Source organism: Plasmodium brasilianum, chromosome 14 (genome assembly GCF_023973825.1).
Source record: "Plasmodium brasilianum strain Bolivian I chromosome 14, whole genome shotgun sequence".
NCBI lineage: Eukaryota > Apicomplexa > Aconoidasida > Haemosporida > Plasmodiidae > Plasmodium > Plasmodium brasilianum.
The window spans coordinates 2576287-2598511 of NC_090127.1; the positions used below are offsets into that span (position 1 = coordinate 2576287).

At 26.5% G+C, this 22225-nt stretch overlaps 7 protein-coding genes across 7 annotated transcripts; 2 read left to right on the plus strand and 5 right to left on the minus strand.

Moving 5' to 3' along the window:
* Window positions 1-623: 623 nt before the first annotated feature.
* On the minus strand, window positions 624-1520 carry MKS88_005754 (uncharacterized protein; the record flags this gene model as incomplete). Its single annotated transcript, XM_067219045.1, has 1 exon — window positions 624-1520. One exon carries the CDS (start codon window positions 1518-1520, stop codon window positions 624-626), a length of 897 nt encoding a protein of 298 aa, XP_067070960.1.
* Window positions 1521-3704: 2184 nt separating this feature from the next.
* On the minus strand, window positions 3705-4567 carry MKS88_005755 (p25-alpha family protein; the record flags this gene model as incomplete). The annotated part of the gene is made up of 2 exons (XM_067219046.1): window positions 3705-4081; window positions 4486-4567. 2 exons carry the CDS (start codon window positions 4565-4567, stop codon window positions 3705-3707), a joined length of 459 nt encoding a protein of 152 aa, XP_067070961.1.
* Window positions 4568-7161: 2594 nt separating this feature from the next.
* MKS88_005756 (S-adenosyl-methyltransferase) lies at window positions 7162-8829 on the minus strand (the record flags this gene model as incomplete). Its single annotated transcript, XM_067219048.1, has 1 exon — window positions 7162-8829. The coding sequence occupies one exon, from the start codon at window positions 8827-8829 to the stop codon at window positions 7162-7164; it is 1668 nt and encodes a 555-aa protein (XP_067070962.1).
* Window positions 8830-10014: 1185 nt separating this feature from the next.
* On the plus strand, window positions 10015-12029 carry MKS88_005757 (protein-S-isoprenylcysteine O-methyltransferase; the record flags this gene model as incomplete). The annotated part of the gene is made up of 4 exons (XM_067219049.1): window positions 10015-10182; window positions 10589-10859; window positions 11002-11400; window positions 11872-12029. 4 exons carry the CDS (start codon window positions 10015-10017, stop codon window positions 12027-12029), a joined length of 996 nt encoding a protein of 331 aa, XP_067070963.1.
* Window positions 12030-12999: 970 nt separating this feature from the next.
* On the minus strand, window positions 13000-14454 carry MKS88_005758 (uncharacterized protein; the record flags this gene model as incomplete). The annotated part of the gene is made up of 3 exons (XM_067219050.1): window positions 13000-13197; window positions 13288-13367; window positions 13623-14454. The coding sequence occupies 3 exons, from the start codon at window positions 14452-14454 to the stop codon at window positions 13000-13002; spliced, it is 1110 nt and encodes a 369-aa protein (XP_067070964.1).
* A 2974-nt stretch (window positions 14455-17428) lies between these two features.
* On the plus strand, window positions 17429-19948 carry MKS88_005759 (SUMO-activating enzyme subunit 2; the record flags this gene model as incomplete). Its single annotated transcript, XM_067219051.1, has 2 exons — window positions 17429-19326; window positions 19810-19948. 2 exons carry the CDS (start codon window positions 17429-17431, stop codon window positions 19946-19948), a joined length of 2037 nt encoding a protein of 678 aa, XP_067070965.1.
* A 684-nt stretch (window positions 19949-20632) lies between these two features.
* Window positions 20633-22177, minus strand: MKS88_005760 (uncharacterized protein; the record flags this gene model as incomplete). Its single annotated transcript, XM_067219052.1, has 1 exon — window positions 20633-22177. One exon carries the CDS (start codon window positions 22175-22177, stop codon window positions 20633-20635), a length of 1545 nt encoding a protein of 514 aa, XP_067070966.1.
* Window positions 22178-22225: the final 48 nt, after the last annotated feature.

Consider the following 22225-nt stretch of genomic DNA (forward strand, 5'->3'; position numbering starts at 1 on the left):
CATTGTATAGTTTTTTTCTTTTTTTTCTTTTTTCTGTCTCCTCTGATGAAACAAATTAATTCTGATTTTATTGTAAGAATAAAATAAGCCAAATCGCTTCTTCACCCTGTTGTTGAATACTTCTCATGTGTAAACAGTTGTTCACTCAGGTTATGCAACCAAATTTAGTGCTTACTTAAATAAGTTCAAAATACGAGAAACAAATAAATGCGCTAAATTCTTTTTGCATATGTACATTTGCGAAAATAAATTAACAGAAGAATGTCAACTTTTTTTAAGTTTTATTGTTCTTTTTTTTCTTATTTTTGATATGTGCATTATTGTATGAACACTTGGCTTAGTTAACTAATGTAAAAGGAAAGAAAAAAAAAAAAAAACTCAATCCATTTACGATAAAAAGTGGCAAAAAAAAAAAAAAAAAAAAAAAAAAAAAAAATATATATATAATATATATATTATATGTATATATATATACATACATGTTCTATGCATTTACATGTGCATACACGTATATTTACTTATATGCATGCGAACCCACGTAGGAAATTTTGCGCTCGCTTCAAAGGTGTATACGGATACGTATTTTTGCACTTACATATTCCTCCTCACTCTTCCGTATCATCCTATATATACACTAATATTTTCATTACTCCATTTTTATATTCATAATGAATTTTTTCTTTATCTATTGATTTCATAAAGTAGTATGTTCTTAGAAAATATCCTGTCTTTATTTCATGAGAAAAATAGCTAGCACATTTCTGTACATCATATGGAATTTTTTTACCTGATATGGTAAGGTAATTATTATTTGAGGAAATTTTAAAATTTTCCAAATCTCCTGATATAAAAAATAAAAATACAACCTTTTCGTTATCATATAAAATGTCTACTGGAGGAATAAAACTTATATTACTTGATTGTTCTGTCTTTACTTCTTTTATAAAATTGCACTTCTTTACTTCGCACATGCCGTTTTTTCCAGAAAAGGGATGTGGTTCATATGAAAGAACTGGAGTGCTTGGAATGGAGTCGTGTTCAGTCGCATGGTCATTAATCCTTCCACTATTATGATTATTATTAAGATTGATAAGATTTTTAAGATCATAATTACTGTTATTATTTTTATCCTTATTTTTGTCGCTAATTTTGTCCCCATTTTTACACCCATTTTTATCCCTATTACTACCACTATTCCTTCCACTATTCCTTCCACCCTTGTCTGGAATTTTTTTCCTTTGCCTACTTCTCTTCTCATGTTGTTCACCCCCCACATTATCGTTGTTATAGTATGTCTTCCCTAGTACACCCTTATCCTGTGTAACGCCTTCATTAGTGTAATAATTTTTTGCATTATCATCACTTGTATAAGAATAACGATCTTCGTTAGTCTTATCGTTTTCAAAATTTTTACTAAGTGAATCATCAAAAGATCTATCTAAAGCAAGTTCATGCCAATTTAAGTTATAAAATACTTTTTCTGTATTTAAATTTTTTTTAAGAATTTCAATCTGATCCATTTTCATTAAACATAAAGTAAATATAACGAAAAAGTAGTAAAATTAAAATAGGTAAGAAATGTGAACTATTTTTTTTTTTTTTTTTTTTTTGACAAATTATTATTTTCTCATATGAATTGTAAATATAATCAAAACACAGTAAATATACGCGAATTTATAAATAGCTAAAAAAAAAAAAAAAAAATGTTATTATAGAGTAATACAGTATCAACTACAATCAGAATGTGAATTACTAATTAGCAAGAACAAAAGAACTTGAACAAAATATATTAATTCTATACAAACACAGAATACATTAAAAATAGGGAAACAAAATTGTACCCAGGGGTACTCACTTATATACATATATACGTATGTAAATATATGCATATGTACATATACACGTACATATATATGCTACATACATATGTATATTTATCTATATATCATTTTGTGCAATGTTGATGTGACTGTAACGAGAAAAAGACAATAAATATTGAAAACTACGTATGCCACTTATTCAACAAGAAATATAACAAAATATACATATGTACACATATATGCATGATATATAACATATAATACCTTTTTTTTATTATACTATTTTTCTAACAAATTTCACAAATATAAAGAAACACATAAAATTTCATAAATGAGAAATAAAATAATAAATCAACAAAATGTGAAGACTTTCTTTTTTTTTTTTTTTTCTATTTTTTTTTTTTTATTTTATGAAAAATTGGAGAAATACATTACGAATATTATATTTTTTTTCAATCTTTTTACAATTTACTCAAAAATAGGAAAAATAGAAATTAAGTTGTACCGGAGATTAGTCCTTTATTCTGTTTGTGCAGTTAAGAACGGAAAAAAAAAAATAAATAAATAAAAATAAGCGTACATATATATATATATGTACATGGCCTAATTTACATTAATTCTGTCACAAAACAAATGAAATTTACAAATTTCTGTCTGCTTATATTCTTGAAGGTTTTTTTGCTTCCTTCATGTTATGATACAAGAGTGTGTAATTATACACTACAAGTTTCTTTTTTTTTTTTTTTTTTTTTTAATTCCAAAAATTAATGTGCACCTCTTTATTAAACCACTTGAGTGCTCCATTATTAATTTCAATGTTGGAATGTTCAATGTTGGAATGTACGTTTTAACAAGCATGTTCTAGAATAAAATCATCATTTCGTGGGCCACTAGTATACCTACACACATAACATACAAATTAATGGTAGCTTATATAAATTTTTGTGATACCAATAATTTGCAGCGTAAGAATAGGTGATATATATTTTTTTTTTTTTTTTTTTTTTTTTGTTATTTTATGAAGGAAAAAAAATGGCTAGTAAACAATGATTATCGAACAGGGGTTTCAAATATATATATACATAAATGTACATTGAGTAAATATTGAGCAGATAATAAAATGAACGAGGAAATATACACTTATTTACGCATACGCATTGAAGAAGAATTTTACTTTTTTCCCTCTTACCTCTTTACTTTTTTTCTGTGATTGTGTTCAATTGGACATAGTTAACGTTAAGTGTTTAGTATTTTAATTAAATTTTTTTTTTTTTATGTAAATATTTATTTAAAAAAGACAAAAGAAAATTTTTTTTTTTTAAATTGTATTTTTAATATGATTATAAGAACATGCACACAACTTTCTTACTGAAATAACAAGTAATAATCTGTTCTTACAATTCAACGGCAATATGGTATATTCTACACAAACCCAGATATTCAAAACTTGCTAAAATGAAAAAATAGTAAGCAAATATATGTGTATATGCAAAAGGAAACATCAAAGCAAAGAAGAAATAGTGAAATAGCAAAATAGTGAAATAGCAAAATAGTGAAATAGCAAAATAGCGAAATTGCTAAGTTGCTAAGTTGCTAAATTGCTAAGTTGCTAAATTGCTAAGTTGCTAAATTGCTAAGTTGCTAAATTGCTAAGTTGCTAAATTGCTAAACTGCTAAGTTGCTAAATTGCTAAATTGCTAAGTTGCTAAATTGCTAAATTGCTAAATTGCTAAATTGCTAAGTTGCTAAATTGAGGCATAACGACTCAGCGAAATAATGAAGGTGTTTAGATCCAAAAAAAAAAAAAAGAAAAAACATAAACGTAATGTTTGTTCTGTCCACTTTCTTAATATAAAAATATTATAAGTGTCATTCACTTCTCCATTATACGTTTTTCTCTACATTAACATTAACTCCTCTTATGTTACATTCAGAACGATCCGTAATTTCCGATATATCTGAAAACTGAGTTTTATTTTTGTCAATAATAGTTGGACCTCCTAATTTATGTACACCTGTGTAAGTTGATTTGTCGTCGTGGAATCTTACATTATCAGCTTTTGTCCCATATAAGATAGGTCCATTGGATGCTTCATAACATAAAGTCTCTACAAACTTATCATAGTCCAATTTGTGTTTTTCTATCAAATATTTAACTGCCTCAACAAATTGATCGTAATTAATTCTTTTAGCTCCTTTCGTTTTAACCTTAGCGAATGTAATATCAGCATCAACGGCTGTTAATTTTTTGCCTATCAGTTCTGAGAAAAAGTACAGTACACACAAAAAAATAAAATAAACAAAAAAATAAAATAAACAAAATAAAAAAAAATTATGAATTCTATATTTTTTAATGATGAGTCTTTTATGTCAATAATTTATTCTCATGCATTTTTGGAGTAACATATTTTTCGAACATTTAAGGCTATTAAAAAAGGGTAATAATATATTCATTAAAAAGAAAGAAAGAAAGAAAAGAGAAGGGAAAGGAGAAGAGTGGACAAGACAAAATGAAATAAAATAAAATAAAAAAAGAAAGGATAAACTTCAAAATTATTAAACATCTTTGTATATAACATATCACTTCAATAGTTCGCGTAAAAAACTGTATATATGCCTATAAATAATTTACTCCTACGGACGAACTGTTTTATGAAGGTATTACTAGAGTCCTTTAAGATTTTTACAAAAGTCCTACTATCCATGTCAGACGCATTTTTGGTATATGCGTAAAAAGCATTTTCCATTTTTATAAATTATGTATACATATATCAAATAAAAAGTTTATAAAATTCGTATTTTAAAATTATTAACACAATTTGGAACACGATCTTAAATCAGTGTTGCTGCTTGGAATATACTGTGTATAATTTGCACGCAAAGAAAGCGAATGAAGCAAATAAAAAAAATGAAAAAAATGAAAAAAACAAATGTAGATTTGCGAATTAATCTGGCACTTAATTGGTTTCTTAAAAAAAATATTTATAAGTTGTTAAAAAAAAAAGAGAGAACCACAAAAAATAAAAACAAAAAAAATTAGACAGTGAAGGAGTAAAAAAATAAATATGCACATGAACAAAAATAAGGCTATTTTTATTTTATTTTTATTTGGTTTTAATTTTATTTTTTTAATTTCATTTTAATTTTATTTTTTTAATTTCATTTTAATTTTATTTTTTTAATTTCATTTTTTTATTTTCATTTTTTTAATTTCATTTTTTTAATTTCATTTTTTTATTTTTATTTTATTTTTACTATTTTGCTGTGTTATCCTATTTTATCATTTTATTGCTTTATCATATTTTTTTTTTTTTTTTCCCCTTTATATTATGACATGTTCATGTAGAACTGCAAAACTGAAAAGGTACTATGTGTGCTTATACACACATATATATGCTTATACACACATATATATGCTTATACACACATATATATGCTTATACACACATATATATGCTTATACACACATATATATGCTTATACACACATATATATGCTTATACACACATACATATGCTTATACATATATATATGTACAATTAAACAAATACCTCCGGAAATGGCTAAAAAATACATCTCTCTTTTCTTTTTTATATCTACGTGAATGTAGAAAAGCGGTTTAAAAATATGTGTAAATGTTTTACAGATTAGCTAGTCTTTTGTGAGGGAAATTTTTTTTTTTTTTTCTTTTCTCTTTATCAAAGCACCTGAACAGTAAGCATATGCTCATATATACCCATATATACACATATATACACATATATATAATATATATAATATATATATATATATATATATATATATATGTGCAGGAAAAATAGTGTACGTATATTTCCATTTTCTTATTTTTTTTTTGAACCACAAGAGTGCGAGTAAAAACTGATTAAATACTTTTAAAAAAAAATTTTAGTTGTTGCAAATATTATAATATATATTTTTTTTATATAATTTTTGTTTAGTCTTGTTTTTTTCAAAAAATGGAAGCAATAAAAAATTTTTATGAAGCACAAATAATCTGCCATGCAAAAATTTAGATGGTGTATAAAAAAATAATTTTACACATTATTTATTTTTTAAAGATGAGGATGAAAAACTGTTAATTCATTAATATTGTATGTTTAAATATTTGCAGTTCTGTAAAGCCAAATAAGCAGCAATATTGCTTTTCCTTCGTACCTTTCGTATTTCGCTTTTGCTATTTTTCTTTTTCCTTTCTCATTCCTTTGCTCTATCGTTTTCCCTTTCTTTCACTCGTATTTTTGCCCTATACGTTTGCCTTTATTTTTCCCTATCTCTTTTGTTTTTACACTTCAACCTTTTAAGCTATGAATGGTATCAATATAGTAGCTAAAATTCCAAATGTGTCAAAGTTATTGGTAAGCATTAATATAAATAAACAACAAAAATATGACATGCTATTTTATTTTAAAATAATTTTTATGGAGATTTGAAATAAACGCATTTGCTTTCTACTTTTTTGCCTCTTTCCGTTTTTGCTTTCATCCTCTCCTTTAAATACACTTTTTTTCGAACAGACAAATGTACGATATTTTTCAGATAGAAAAAGGAAAATTATGAACGGTACAGAATATATCAGGAGGAAAACTGGTTACGGAGGAAGGATAAGAAGAAATCGCCAAGCACCCGCTTACAAAAGATGACAAATCATTCGGTAGGTTTTTCGCCTTAAGTTTGGATAAAAAGTGAACATATTCAGTTGAACGATATGTCTGTTTGAAAGGACAAAGATTTTTACACAGGCATGACGTATATATGTAAATGTCCATTTATGCATACATATATATATATATATATATGGGGTATCTATACGAAGAATGAATATATGAAAAGGAAAAATAGGCCATTTTTAACCTAGTGCATTGTACTCACGACATTGCAGTTCATGATTATGAAATTATTTGCACTGCGTAGAATTCATTCTTTCTATTGTTTTTGTAAATATTTGAGCTATAAATGCTTAAAAAAGCAAAATAAAACGAAGCAATAAAATGATGCAGTTAAACGAAGCAATAAAATGATGCAGTTAAACGAAGCAATAAAATGATGCAGTTAAACGAAGCAATAAAATGATGCAGTTAAACGACACAATAAAATTATGCATTCAAACGATGCAATAAAATGATGCAATAAAATGATGCAATAAAATGATGCAATAAAATGATGCAGTCAAACGACTTAATAAAACAAAGAAAATGAAAGCAAAACAAATGGTGTACGTCGAATATATAGCAACAAACGCAAATGCGCGCACACACAATTGCATACGCAAAAAATGCACATGTAACTCTTCACGTCACGCGTATGATGAAAACTCCCTTGGTTAAATTTTTTCAAAAACAGTCATCTTTGCAGATCTGGAGGAGTTATTGAGTCTTATTTCCCTTTCATTTGGAGTTATGGGGTTTTCATTAATTTTTTTCCACCAATTTTTTCTGTTTTCTGCATAATTTTGTATGCATTTATATTCTAAAGAATGATAAGAGATAAGAATTAACCTGCTTCTATGCTTTAATAACTTATGAGCAGATATTAACAATTCTTTTAATGCTTTCAACTCATCATTAATGTAAATCCGGAATGACTGAAATACTCTCGATAAGACTTTATTATTTGATTTATAATTTTTTTTACAAGTAGAAAGAATAATTTCTTTTAATTCATATGTGGTTGTTATCATCTTTTCATTATTTTTCCTCCATAAGATAATCTTCCTTGCAATCTTTGAAGCTTTTTTTTCCTGACCATATGTTTCTATAATAAATTTTAGTTTTTTAAAACTATAAGTGTTTAGGATAACATGTATTTTGTTCATCATGTTTCTGTCATGCTTATTAATACATTTACTTGAGTTACTTTTTGGAGTATCATCAAATGCATAATTTTTTGAAGAATCATCACTCACGCTGTTTTTTGAAACATGGTCAATCGCTTTATCTTTTGACATACCACGCCTTATGTATTCTCTTTCCGTATATTTGTTCATATTCATATCTAGAATGCCATTATATTTATAGCTAAACCCCCTTTTGCTACATGTCAACTGGTGTGAAGATAAACCTAGATCTACTATCATGCCGTTGTAACTATTAAATAAAGGTAAAGAATGATAACTAAGTAAATGTATTATATTTCTATAATCACCCTGTATAAGTGTCAGTCTATTTTGTCTTAAATAATTTTGCAGTTTTACTTTATTGTAATATATTGATTCTATATCTTTATCTATTCCTATCACTTTGCATTCTGTAATATTTTTTAAAATTTCCAAAGTATGACCACCTCCTCCCAGAGTTGAATCAATGTAATACCCCACTTCTTTCTCCCCATTTGTGTTGCTTTCCTCTTTAATTGATCTAACGTCATTCAAGTAAAAAATGTTTGCACCCTCCTTATATGGAAAATTACTACTATTTGTTTTTTTTGCTTTTTCATTTTCACTGTCGATAGGTGGTCTTCTCTCATTGTGTTTGTTCAAAGTCATCCATCTGTTATTTGATGAGACGGTAGGGGTTAGTTTCGTGCAGTTACCACTGTTACCACCACTAATACCGATATCAGTACCAACATCAACACCTACATCAGTACCAACATCAACACCTACATCAGTACCAACATCAACACCTACATCAGTACCAACATCAACACCGATATCAGCATCATTATGAGCACTACCACCACCACTAACATCTTCGCCCGTTTGGTCATACGTATCCCTGTAACGTATATGTCGTATTACCTCCTCCAGTAAGACAGGTGTGTGGTAAACATACGATTTATCAAATATGTTTGATTCATTTTGTTCATGCACTTCTTTATTTTTTAATGAAAATGAAAAGGAGTACCGATTTGTTTCTCCCTTCTCAAAAGGGGAATTATTCGTATTAGCCGAGTAACGTGGGACATATTGGCTTTTCCAATTTTTTATTTTAAAACATATAATGAGGTCATTATTAAGTAAGAAAAGGAAGATGATCAAAAAATGAAACATTCAACATTTATGTGCAAACGGCTGTACATACATACATGCATAAAGGGGGAGGGGGGAAGGAAAAAATAGATAAATAGGAAGGGTCGACAAGTAACTGAGGAACTTTTATGAGCCGACCAGTTTGACAAAAAAAAAAAAAAAAGAAAAAAAATTAATTGTAATAAATTCAAATATAATAATATATAATGAACTATAATATAATGTAAATTAATATATCGTAAAGTTGTAAAGTAAAAAAACCAAAGGGTGTGAAATGAAAGAGAGAAAAGCCAAAAATTATCAAATAACGTAAAAAATGACAAAACGTAAATTTAAAAAAAAAAAAAAAAAAAAAAAAAAAATCATATTTCTCCGAGTGACGTTCGAAAATAGGGGATATATAGCGTAGCTTCTTTTTTTTTTTTTTTTTTTTTTTTTTTTTATTTATAAAGCAGGATTTGCGCATATATATATATATATATATATGACAAAACTTTTGGGCGATTGTTTACCTGAATGACTAGCAAACACATAAAAGCACACAAAAAATTGGAAAAAGTATAAGTATAAAACGTGTGAAACGTGTGAAACGTGTGAAACGTGTGAAACGTGTGAAACGTGCGAAAAAATATATAATTACAAGTAAAACCTTAGAAGAACGTTAAAAAAAGTTTAAAGAATATTCCCACTGTTGAAGTCTCTTCAAGGGAAAGCCATCCGAAACGCGAAAAAGTGATAGCACATTTCTGTAAAAAAAATATATATATGTAATTTATAGTAACATATTATAACTACTTCCTGGTTAGTGTTCTTCTGTTAGTCCGTTAATAAGGAGACAAAACAGGATGTGGTGTGCACGTATGTACATGTGCATATATGTATGTGGGCATGTATGTATGTGTGCATGTATGTATTTGTACACATACTTGCACGGATCATTCTCCTCGATGCCTTGAAGTTTACGATACTGTGAAGAGCTAAAAAAAAAAAAAAATAATAATAAATAATAATAAATAATAATATATAATAATAAATAATAATATATAATAATATATAATAATAAATAATAATAAATAATAATAAATAATAATAAGTAAAAATAAGGGAAAATAAGGGAAAATACATAAATATAACTGACAGTAGGTAAAAACAAAATAGCAACATCCTGGCAAGGGCAGAATAAACCACGAAAGGCGTACACGCAAAATGAATGTAGGTATGTACATTGTGAGTGCGTTTTTGTTGTATGCAGGTGTTCTGAATTATAAACCTTTGATTTATTTAATTAACACAAATTTGTACGAAATAATAGAAAAAAAGAAAAAATTTGAAATTTCGGATTACTGGTTGCATAAATGGTTAGAATACGGCTTTGTTTGTGTGTACGTGTGTATAGCATTTCAGCCCAGTAGAAATGTGTATTCAAAGCGTAGTAAATACAATTACATTTTTGCAAAAATATTGTTAATATATTTTTTTTTTTTTTTTTTTCCATTTTATTATTAATATAAGTAATAACTTTCCTCTTAATATATTTTATTTGTTTCTTATAACATTTCATTTGTCTGAATTTTTTTTATCTTTTGTTCATAATAAAAATAATTATAATTATTACAATTTTCTGATTAATCCTAATTATGGCTATGCATATTTTTTTGTCTTAACCCTACTGGAATATTATGCGAAGATATTTCTATTTGTACTATTACGGGCATTTGAAAAATACATAAATAAATACCTATTGCGTCAACTTTTAATATTTAATTTTTTTTTTTTCAAGAATTACATGGATAATTATGGTATTTGCACTTACTCTTATTATAATCAAATAAAAACAAATAAGTCTAATATAACTACCCCTATAATAAATGAAATACAAGGAAAGAACAAACCAATGAAAAAACTGCTAGCAACACGGTATGATAATAATACTATTATTAGCTTATTTTTAACAAAAAGAGATTTATTAAAAGATAGCAATTATTCACAGATAATATTTTTGCGAAAAGATACTAACGTAAAACATGTTCTAAGTGTGTATAAATTTGGTCGTAATAAAGATTCTTACCATTTGTATAAAAATACACATAAGCAAAAAAAAAAAAAATAGATACAGTAACTCAAGCAAAACACATTATGATATAGAGGAAAAGGCGATATCAAGTGCATATCCATCTTTTACAGATTTATCAGGAAACAAGTGCATATTCAACAACACCCTTGTTACAAGGTTTATACAAAAATGGACAAACAAAATATTTTCGAAAAAGTATGATCTTAACAATTCCTTATTTCAAAAAATTATTTTGAAATATGAAAATTTTTTTCATAGTTATGATATAATAGGTAACTACGATCAAATTTATAATTACTACTTATTTATAAGTTTATTATCATTGCTATTTAGTTTAGCTGGTTTTCTTTTGAGAATATTTGGCTTAATACAATGCTCAAAAAATTTTTCTTTTTACGTTTTACACTCTGATACCTTATTTAAAAAATATGTTAAACGGAAACACGATCTGGTAACATGGGGTCTCTACAAGTATATGAGGCATCCCTGTTATACTGGATGGTTTTATTATGCCCTATGTAAGTTTTACAAAATGACGAAAACAGCATAATAAGCAAAGATGTCCAAATGCATGAAAAAAAATGTGCGTAACAATTGTTTTGTGTTGTAGTTCCTTCTGATCATACATGCGTAAAATCAGTGTACACCACGCTAAATGTACATATATACGCACGTACATGCATACATACATACATACACACAAATATGTACACATGTAAGAGGTGTAGAAAATTATTATTTAATTACAATAATACATATGTTCATTTGAACAGTAGTGGCTTACCAAATGTGAGAGTGTTACATGGTCAAAAGAAACAGTTCGCCTGTTTAACCATATTATTATACTTATGCGCACTTTTGAGACTCATTTGTTGTATTCCACTTCTTATATATACATGTACATACGTGCAAACATGTGCGCGTTTGGGTATGTATATATATATATATATATATATTTTTTTTTTTTTTTTTTTTTCTTTTCATGTCAGTTCTACAACTATTTTTATTTAACATCATTTGCTTTATCCTTTGTTTCATAATATCTTGGACATATTTCTACAGAACGATAAAACTTGAAGAGAAGTATTTGCTTGAATGTTACGATGACGAATACAGAAAATATAAAGCACAAACACCGAACATATAGTAACAAAAAAAAAAAACAAAAAAAAAATTTACAAAAAAAAAAAAAAAAAAAAAAAAATTTACAAAAATGGGTATAATGTGATGTATATATACATAGTATATGAAATTATTATGTTCCTAATTTACAATTAGTTTTTTTTTTTTTTTTTTTCCTTTTTAGCATTCCCTTCATGAATAATATTTAAATAAATTAAAAAAGGTCATCCTTTGAAAAAATTTATACATCATATGACTTAGTCAAAAAGGGGCGTTCCACTAATCCACACACGTGCTATAAGGGCGTTCTTTATATATACAAATATATGTAAAAGCGCACATATACAGATCTAGCTATATGCATGCTTCCGAACAGAATACGTGTGCAGTTGCTTATTATATTTTATATTGTATTATATTGTATTGTATTTTGTTTCATTTTGATTCATTTTGATTCATTTTGATTCATTATGTTTCATTTTGATTCATTATGTTTCATTTTGATTCATTTTGATTCATTATGATTATGTTTCATTTTGATTCATTATGTTTCATTTTGTTTTATTTTGGTTCATCTTGTTTTAGTTTTTTAGCTATGCATTATTCGGCGTCGCGCCAAGTCCCATACTAGCGAGTGCTTCTAAAAAACTTGTGAACAATGGTGCTCCTAATTATTCATTCTACGGCTCAATTTGCTATTTATTTTTAACTTGTCTTATTATATTTTTATTACAGTACATTACACATTATTATATTATTATATTATCATATTATCATATTATCATATTTTATTCGATGTTCTTATTCTTTTTTTTTTCGGTGAACCAAGTATATGGTAACAAAAACATTTCATCATTTGTAAATATAAATCCAGTCAAAATATATATAGCACGATCAAGCATAATTTGGATCATCCATCCCATCACAACCCTTCCAGTCTCCATTTTTCTGAAAATTTCCCCATTTCTTCTCTTAAATTTTGTGCATTAACATGTTCACGCAGTGATAGCATCCAGTTCTGCTTGTTTTTTAAGTTCATTACCATTTTGGCTAGTACAGTTTTCTGGGAAATTTTCTAGAGCAATGTTTTCCCCATCACTTTTCCACAAACACAAGGAAGTATGTACAGCATTAATATAAGCATTTATATACTTGTTTGTATAAAGTTTTTCATCTAAAAAATATTTGATCTCCTAATAAAATTGAAAATGTGTTTTAAGCAAAATTTATCATTCTGCTGCTTAACTTTTTTTTTTTTTTTTTTTTTTTATGCTTTAACTTACATTTAATGCACTCCTATAAGAATCTTCCACAAATAAGTTGGGGTATTCATAGTGGTTTAAACATCGTTGCATTTGGAAGCCTTAACAAAATGGGGGGAAAAAAAAAAAAAAAAAAAATAGGCAAATGTATGTGTGAATGTGCATGCTATTTTTCAAATGCTTATACAGTAGTACAAACAGGTATGTAACTACACCAATGTGAAATGCAAATGCAAATGCAAATACAAATACAAATATAAATGTACATGCTCAAAGGAATATATAACCGTACGAGAGCATTTACACTAGTTATATAAAAAGCATATGTTTGTATATGGTGCCAATCTTTTGCTCACAGTTATGCTCCTTGCTGTATGAGACCTCGATAAACCCGTTGTTACCGTATATTTTGAGGGCAAAAATTTTATTTAACGTGTTAACGGAAATATTGAAATAACAAGTTAAGGAATTATAAAAAACATTACCAGCTAAGCAATGAACTGTTTCTTTGTCGCTTTTAATAGAATAACATTTGGATAGAACTTTTTTGGGTTTTTCAAATAAATATTCAATCAGAGAAATTATTAAAATAGATCTATATAATAATATATTTGTTATTCCTTCATTTTCAACTGAAAAAGGAATAAATGTAGATTCTATCTGTACAGCATATATATATCCTAAGTCGTTCAGCGTATTCTTAAGATTATAAAATACACGCTCGTTCAACAAAGGATTAAAAATATTCCAATAAAATTGCTTATTAACATTTTTATACTCTTTTTTAATATCATATATATAATTTGTATGAGCATTAAAATTATTTAGTAAGGATCTCAGCTTTTCCAATTTCTGAATATTTAATGTTGGTACATTTGAGCTAAATATGTAAAAAAATTTTTTTTGATTTATTACATATTCTAATATTACTTCGTGATATTTATTTGTAGACAAGGCTAAAAATAATAAATGAATCTTTTCAGGACTGAGCTCATCTAAATATTTTAAAGTGTTATCACTTTTGTTTGTTTCTGTGTCATATAGACCAAACGTTTCCACATAACAATTTTTTAACTCCTGATCATTACAAAACAAATATTTTATTTTCCATTCACTCATTAAAAGGGGGATCCACTTGAATCCTTCCTTATCACAAATCAAACATATGGACGGTTTGTCTACAGTCATTTTGAGTGAACACACACAGAGGAGGCGAGAAAAGCGGTGTCGGCAAAACGAGCTTTATATGTGTTAGTTTGGTATGTATACACATATATGTATATATGCACACACTCGTGAGACAGCTTCTGCGGTCACTCTGAAGACTATTATTCTGAACCATACACAAAATAATGCAGTTGGAATGAATTCAAATAAAAAAAATTTACATTTAATGTAACAGTTGATAACCAAAACGAAAAAAAAAAGAAAAAAGGGAAAATGGGAAAATAGAAAAATGGAAAAATAAAAGAAAAGAATGAGCGAAAAAAGGAAAAATGGGGAAATAGGAAAATAGAAAAATAAAAGAAAAGAAAGAGTGAAAAAAGGAAAAATTCGGAAATAGGAAAATAGAAAAATAAAAGAAAAGAAAGAGTGAAAAAAGGAAAAAAGGAAAAATCTCAATTAGGCAAAAAAAACCTAAAACGATCAATTTCGTTCACTGCAAAGGAAAATATAAAAAAGTAAACACAATAATGGCACGTTTTGCATAGGCAAAAATTTGATAATAAAAAAAAAAAAAAAAAAAAAATATACATATATATATATATATATATATATATATATATATATTTCCTGCACAGTCATGCAAAATAAAAACATTCGGTGAAATATAGGAAATAAAAAAAAGGAAAAAAAATATGGACAACTATCACTATTTTCTACATATTGCAGCTTTATTTCGTTCATTTATACACACATGTTTGCCTATTTGCTTCTTTCCTTGCTTGTTTGTTTTTTCCTTAACTGTTCATAATATTGTGCGAACTTATGCAGGATAAACGTGTCAACAAATGCTAATGTTTAAAATACGGCTATTTAAAAAAAAAAAAAAAAAAATGTATATATAGCTAAAAGTAGAATATTCAATGTTAGTAAAATTTCCGGTCTGTTCTGTTACCCGCAATACGATACAGATAAACATACTTCCGAGTGTTTACATTACAAAAGTTAAAAAGGATATTTTCCTTCTTTTTGAGAAAATAAGAAATTTATAATAAAACGGATAATTCGAAATAATTATTACGCCACATTTTGTATATTATTTATAGTGTATACATATATATGTATACATATATATGTATACATATATGTATTAAGGGCCTTTACGAAACAGTTTATTAATTTAATTTGTTTTATTTTTCTGCGTATAAATGACCATACCAGTTAGTTTTTACATAGATTATTTCTTCCAAAAAGGGACAATAAAGATTTAACAATGCAAATGCAAATTTTTTTTTTTTTCTGTTATTACTGTGTAATGGGGGTATAACATTTTTAAAGGAAAGAATTATGCCCGAAAAAAATAATCAATTAAATATGAACATAGGCAGGTATTTTAAAACATAGATATTCTTTTGTATACAGTGGTAAACATCTAGCTAACTATATCTTCGTATGGAAAAAAAAAAAAAAAAAAAGAAGAACGGAGAGCAAATAACAAGCAATATTATGTCATCCGGTTTAACTAAAAATATCCATGATCATGAAAAAAGGATAGCAGTAAAACAAATGAAAGTTTATGTAAGTCCATTTGTACTCGCGCATCCACGCACAACTCTAATTCGGAAATATTTTAGTGTCGTTACCCCTGTCATGCAAACATAATTGTGCATACATATACAGATGTTATATGCATAAAACTTTCCTCTTTTTAGTAATGCACATATTCTGTCTTAACTCAGCTAGTTATACACTTACCCCTAAATTTTAAAAAAGCAAAATGAAACTATTCCCGAAAGATGCACATAAGTAATTTGCAACAGATAAAATAAAAAATAAACAAAATGAAAATAAATCAAACTCATAATTTCCAAAGAAAAAAAAGTCATTTAACCGTAATTAACGCTGTTTGAATTAGCCTTTATGCTGTAATTGTAAAATAAGGCAAATGCGTTTATAATGTACACTTGTTTAATAAAAATGGTATGCTTAAAAAAATATTTAAACAACTCAGTAGTGTTACTTTTTCGTTTAATATTGTATACATGAAAATGTTAAAAAAAAAAAAAAAAAAAAAAAAAAAAAGTCATATTATCTCGTAAAATCATCTGAACAACAAGAAAAAATAAATAATAATATAAATAAATAAAAAAGATAACCTTAAGTTGCTGCTAATCCGTAATTGATGCAAAATTTCCTTAAAACTTAAGCAATTGAAAATATGCCAATAAATGTTAAGCTGATTTGAAGTAAGTCCTGTCCCGTTGTTTCCGTTTGTAGTAAGAGATACAATTTTATCATCATTATTTAGGAAAAATAATAAATGTAATAAAAGTATATATATTTTCCCCTTCCCTCGATTTTTATTCATAAGTGCAATATAAATGCTAAAATTGATATTAATAAAGAAAAAAAGATAAAATATAAAAGAGAAAAAAAAAAAAAAAAAAAAAAAAAAAAAAAAGTTCTATCGGAAAACATAAAATTATATATTTTTAATAAAATAAAAAAAACTATATATTCTCATACAAAATATTGCTATTTAAAATTATTTAGAAATTAATTATTATTTCCCAAATGGATATTTAAAAGCTTTGGCATTACACGCATGAATAAAGAAAAAAGAAGTGATATATATATTTTTTTAAAGTGGATAAAAAAAAAGGCGAAAACAAAAAAAAAAAAAATTATATTCATGTGTAGGTATAAATACGTACATACGTAAACATGTATTCATGTATATAAATATATGCGCATATTGTACATGCATATATATGCATATGCATGCATATGTATCTTTACATATATATATATATATATATATATATGTTAATGTCCTTACGCACGCACGGATGTACTTCACCCCACTCAACATTACCCGCTTTATGTGAACGTTTTGGCATAAAATACGAGCATTAAGACCGCTATACACATGAGGGTACTGCATAATTAAATTTTTCCTGTATCTCGAAATTTTTTTTACAACATATTGGTAGAAAAGATGCATAAAAGTATGAGGAAAATTTTTGACAGTAAAATATGTGATAAGGTCGAAAGCATGAAAATATTACTGGTAGGTGCAGGAGGTATAGGAAGTGAGTTTTTAAAAAATATTATAACGATAGGATGTAAACATATAGATATAATAGATATAGATACTATTGATATAACAAATTTAAATAGACAATTTTTATTTAAAAAAAAAGATGTAAAAAAATACAAAGCAATAGTAGCAAAAGAAAGAGCATTAAAACATTGTAAAGATTTAAATATTAATGCATACACACATGATGTGTGTACAATGAAAAGTAGTGATATTTCAAAATATGATTATGTAATAAATGCCTTGGACAATATTAAGGCAAGAGAGTATGTTAACAAATTATGTATAATGGAAAAAAAAATATTAATAGAAGCAGGGAGTACAGGATATAATGGTCAGGTATATCCAATTTTTTCAAATGAAACGAAATGTTATAATTGTGAAGAAAAACCAAAAAATAAAACATACGCTATATGTACAATAAGACAAACTCCATCTTTACCTGAACATTGTGTAGCTTGGGGTAGATTAATTTTTGAAACCTTTTTTTGTAAAAATGATAATGAGACATTAATTGATATTAAAAATCATATTGAAGAAGAATCAAAAAAAAGAAATATGGAAAAAAAAGAAATTATCATATTCATATTTAACTATTTATTTCATGATACTATAAAGGAATTGATTTCATTAAAGAAAGATTATGTAATTACACCCGTCCCTGTACTCTTTGAATCGAATTATCTGTTTGATTCTGCTTACATTGGGCAGGTTGTTTCTCTTAAGGATGGTTGTGAAGTCCAGCTGGGAGAAAATCCAGATCAAGGGATAAAGGGAGGGAAAAACGAAGAGAAGGAACAAAGAAGCAAAATAAAGGGGAAAAACAAAGAATCGTGTAAAGGTAAAAATGTAACTGTAGGTGATAGAGACTCACTAAATACAAGCGAAGGAATAGAAGATGAAGAAAAAAAGGATCTACAACTGCGCTCCCAAATTATATGGAATAAAACAAAATGTATAGAAATGTATGTAAAAAGTTTTTTGAATTTGTATAACTATTTGAATATAAATAAAAAAGGAGAGGATTATTTAATATTTGATAAGGATGATGATGATTGCATTAATTTTATAGCTGCTCTTTCTAATTTAAGGATGATAAATTTTTCAATCAATCAAAAAAGTAAATTCGACATACAGTCTATAGCTGGAAATATTATTCCTGCAATTTCGTCAACAAATGCTATAGTCGCTTCTCTTCAAGCAGTTCAGTTAATTCATGTAATCGAATATTTCCAAGTTTTAAAAAATAGTGAGAAGGAGGAAAATTCCGAAAGGAGGGAAAATAGGGAAAGAAAAAATTTAAGGGACAGCAAAGCAAAGCATGTGTGGATTAAAAGTGTAGTTAATGGTAATAAAATATTTTCAAGGGGAAATATAGTTAATTCGGAAAATTTAGAAGCACCTAATCCTAATTGTTACATATGTCAACAACCAGTGATAAATATTTATATAAGAAATTTTAATGATATGAGCTTATATGATTTTGTGAAAGATGTATGTACAAACGAGTTATATTTTTTATACCCATTTTTAGACAAACAAGATAGAAATATATTTGATTATGATTTATTTTTAGAAAATGATGAAGATTATATAAAATCTTTATATAACTCCTTAAGTGATTGGGATATTAAAAATGATGAAATTTTAACTTTAACAGATTTTCAAAATAATAAGGATCAGCTGGAAATTCATTTAAAGCATGACCCCTCCTTAGAAACCTCCTATTTTATAAAACAAAAAATAACAAAAAAGAGGAACGTGCAAACGGAGGATGAAGAAGATACTATTAAGAGGTATACACATTAAGCATGTGTGTTTGCGTAAACATGGGGCCGAGTCTCCCGCGCATGTCCACCGCGCAAGTGTTTTCTATTTTATTACTGTTCCTTTTTTCCTTTTTTAATATTTTATTCATGTTTTATTATTATTTTATTCATATTTTGTTATTATTTTGTTATTATTTTGTTATTATTTTGTTATTAGTTTGTTATTATTTTGTTATTATTTTGTTATTATTTTGTTATTATTTTGTTATTATTTTGTTATTATTTTGTTATTATTTTGTTATTATTTTGTTATTAGTTTGTTATTAGTTTGTTATTATTTTGTTATTATCTTGTTATTATCTTGTTATTATTTTGTTATTATTTTGTTATTATTTTGTTATTATTTTGCTATTATTTTGTTATTATTTTGTTATTATTTTACTATTTTAATTTTTTCATTTAGTTTTATTTATTTTCGTTTATTTTATTTTTTCATTTTTTTATTCGCAGTTTGAAGAAGAGGAGATATATAGCCTCAGACGAGGGAGAGGCGAACGAAAGTAAAGTAACTTATGACACACACAAGGCAGAAGAAATAATAATAGATGATGAGAGAAACGATAACTCGGACTTGGTACTAATTGATTAAAAAGTAAAACAGGATATGATAAAGTGCATCGTAGCCAAATACACTGTGCATAAATAACACCTATAAAAAGTTAATACCTCTGTTCTTTTCAAATTTATTTTTCCATCGCGAATTTTTCGTTAATATCATTTTAATTTCTTTTTAAATAAGTTTAATATATTTATTATTTAAAAAAAAGGAACAATTTCCGCAAAAAAGTAGCACAGAGAAAGTTTTTTTAAAATTGCGCGTTAAATAAAGCGTGTTAAATAAAACGTGGAAGCATAAAAATAATACCTTGCGAATTTCAAAATGTGTAAAGCATGGTTTGAAGAACATACCACATAATATGCATATATACCCATATATATATATATATACCTACATATATACCTACATATAAATATATATATATATTTATATATATATATATATATCTATATATATATATATATTTATATTCATATTTATATGTGACAAACTGAATAAATTATGAATTTTTCTTTTTTTTTAATTTCAACAAATTTTACCCAAATGGTAATATGTATACACATATAATTACGCACACGTGTATTTCTATCAATATGCAATGATATTGGCTATTTTTTTTTTTTTTTTTTTTTTTCACGTTGTAGAACTTTAATTAATGTTTTTAATTAAATAAATAAATATATCCTACCCACACACACACCACCTCTTAGAATGTCATTTACTCCTTTCTATCAAAATGTCCACTTTATAAGCAACAATGTACACATTAGCATAAATAGAAATTAAGTTATAAATAGGATTATCAAAAATTTGTATAATTAAACCTTGAGATGTATTAAAATGTTGGTCAATAATATTCAAATTTTTAAAATACAATTTTTTCGAATTTTTATGAACAATTAAGGTTTTATTTTTTATTTGAAGTAATGGGCAGAACAAATTTCTGAACTGGTAAGGTGAATTCTGCGTTCTTTTAAATTTTAATGCATTACTGTCTACACTGTCTGCACTGTCTTCACTGTCTACATTGTCTACATCACCAGTACTGTCAACACCTTCATCGTCTATTCTTTCGCGCAAAGTACTTTCCTTAATTACTTCATTTAAAAGAAAAACAAGCTGAACATTATTTATGTTAAAGTTAACTAACTGGAAAAATTTGTACAAAAGGTTTAACGGAACGATATTTTCAATTTTTATTTTTCTCATCTTATAATTCAGGTCATATGAATTTATAAACATTTCGTACTCATTTAGACAGTTATGTTTCGTTTCATCTTCTTCCTGTTCTTCCCCTATATTAATGTCTTTGCCAGCATATTGATAATTTTCCATCTGATGGATCTCTTTTTTATGATCATTTAAAAAAATAGCTTTATCTAAAAAGTTATTGTCGTGTTGTAATATATTCAAATATGGAATAATGGTATGTGACAAATTTTTCGAATTAATAATATTATTAACAAAATGATGATTAAAATCTGATAACTCTATATTTTTTAATATATGTTCAAAATAATGCTGCAAATTTTTTTTTTTATAAAAAATATAATTTCTTTGAATACATTTAAAATAAACAAAAATGTCGTTTGTTGTATATGGTAAGAAAATATTATAAAAAAGTAAAAGAAAAAATATGCTGCAATTTTTGTACTGCTTATAATTATTTAAAATATAATTCGTGTTCTTTAACAGTGTCTCTAAACACAAATTTATTAAGTCCTCTTTATAATATTCTCTATATTTTAAGGAAAAAAAATCATCATAATATTCTTTTTTTTCTAATTTCTCATTTAACTTTTTATCTTTTAAGTGGTATTTTTTAACTGAGCTGAACTGATCAACAATATTTTTTATTTTATGGAAATTATCATTATCCCCTTCATTCGGTGAAACCGATCCTTTGCTTAAACTCGACAACTCGTTTTTTACACAACTGCTACGGTAATTTGCAGTACTACCGCTATCATAATTTGCAGTATTACCGCTATCATAATTTGCAGTACTACCGCTACCATAATTTGCAGTACTACCGCTACCATAATTTGCAGTACTACCGCTACCATAATTTGCAGTACTACCGCTACCATAATTTGCAGTACTACCGCTACCATAATTTGCAGTACTACCGCTACCATAATTTGCAGTACTACCGCTACCATAATTTGCAGTACTACACCTACCATAATTTGCAGTATTGGCGCTATCATTTTCATCATCATATATAAAATGAGATCCCCTTTTTTTAAACTTATTCATGCTTTCTTTATTGTATGTGTTTGTCGTTTCACTTTCATTTAACATCCT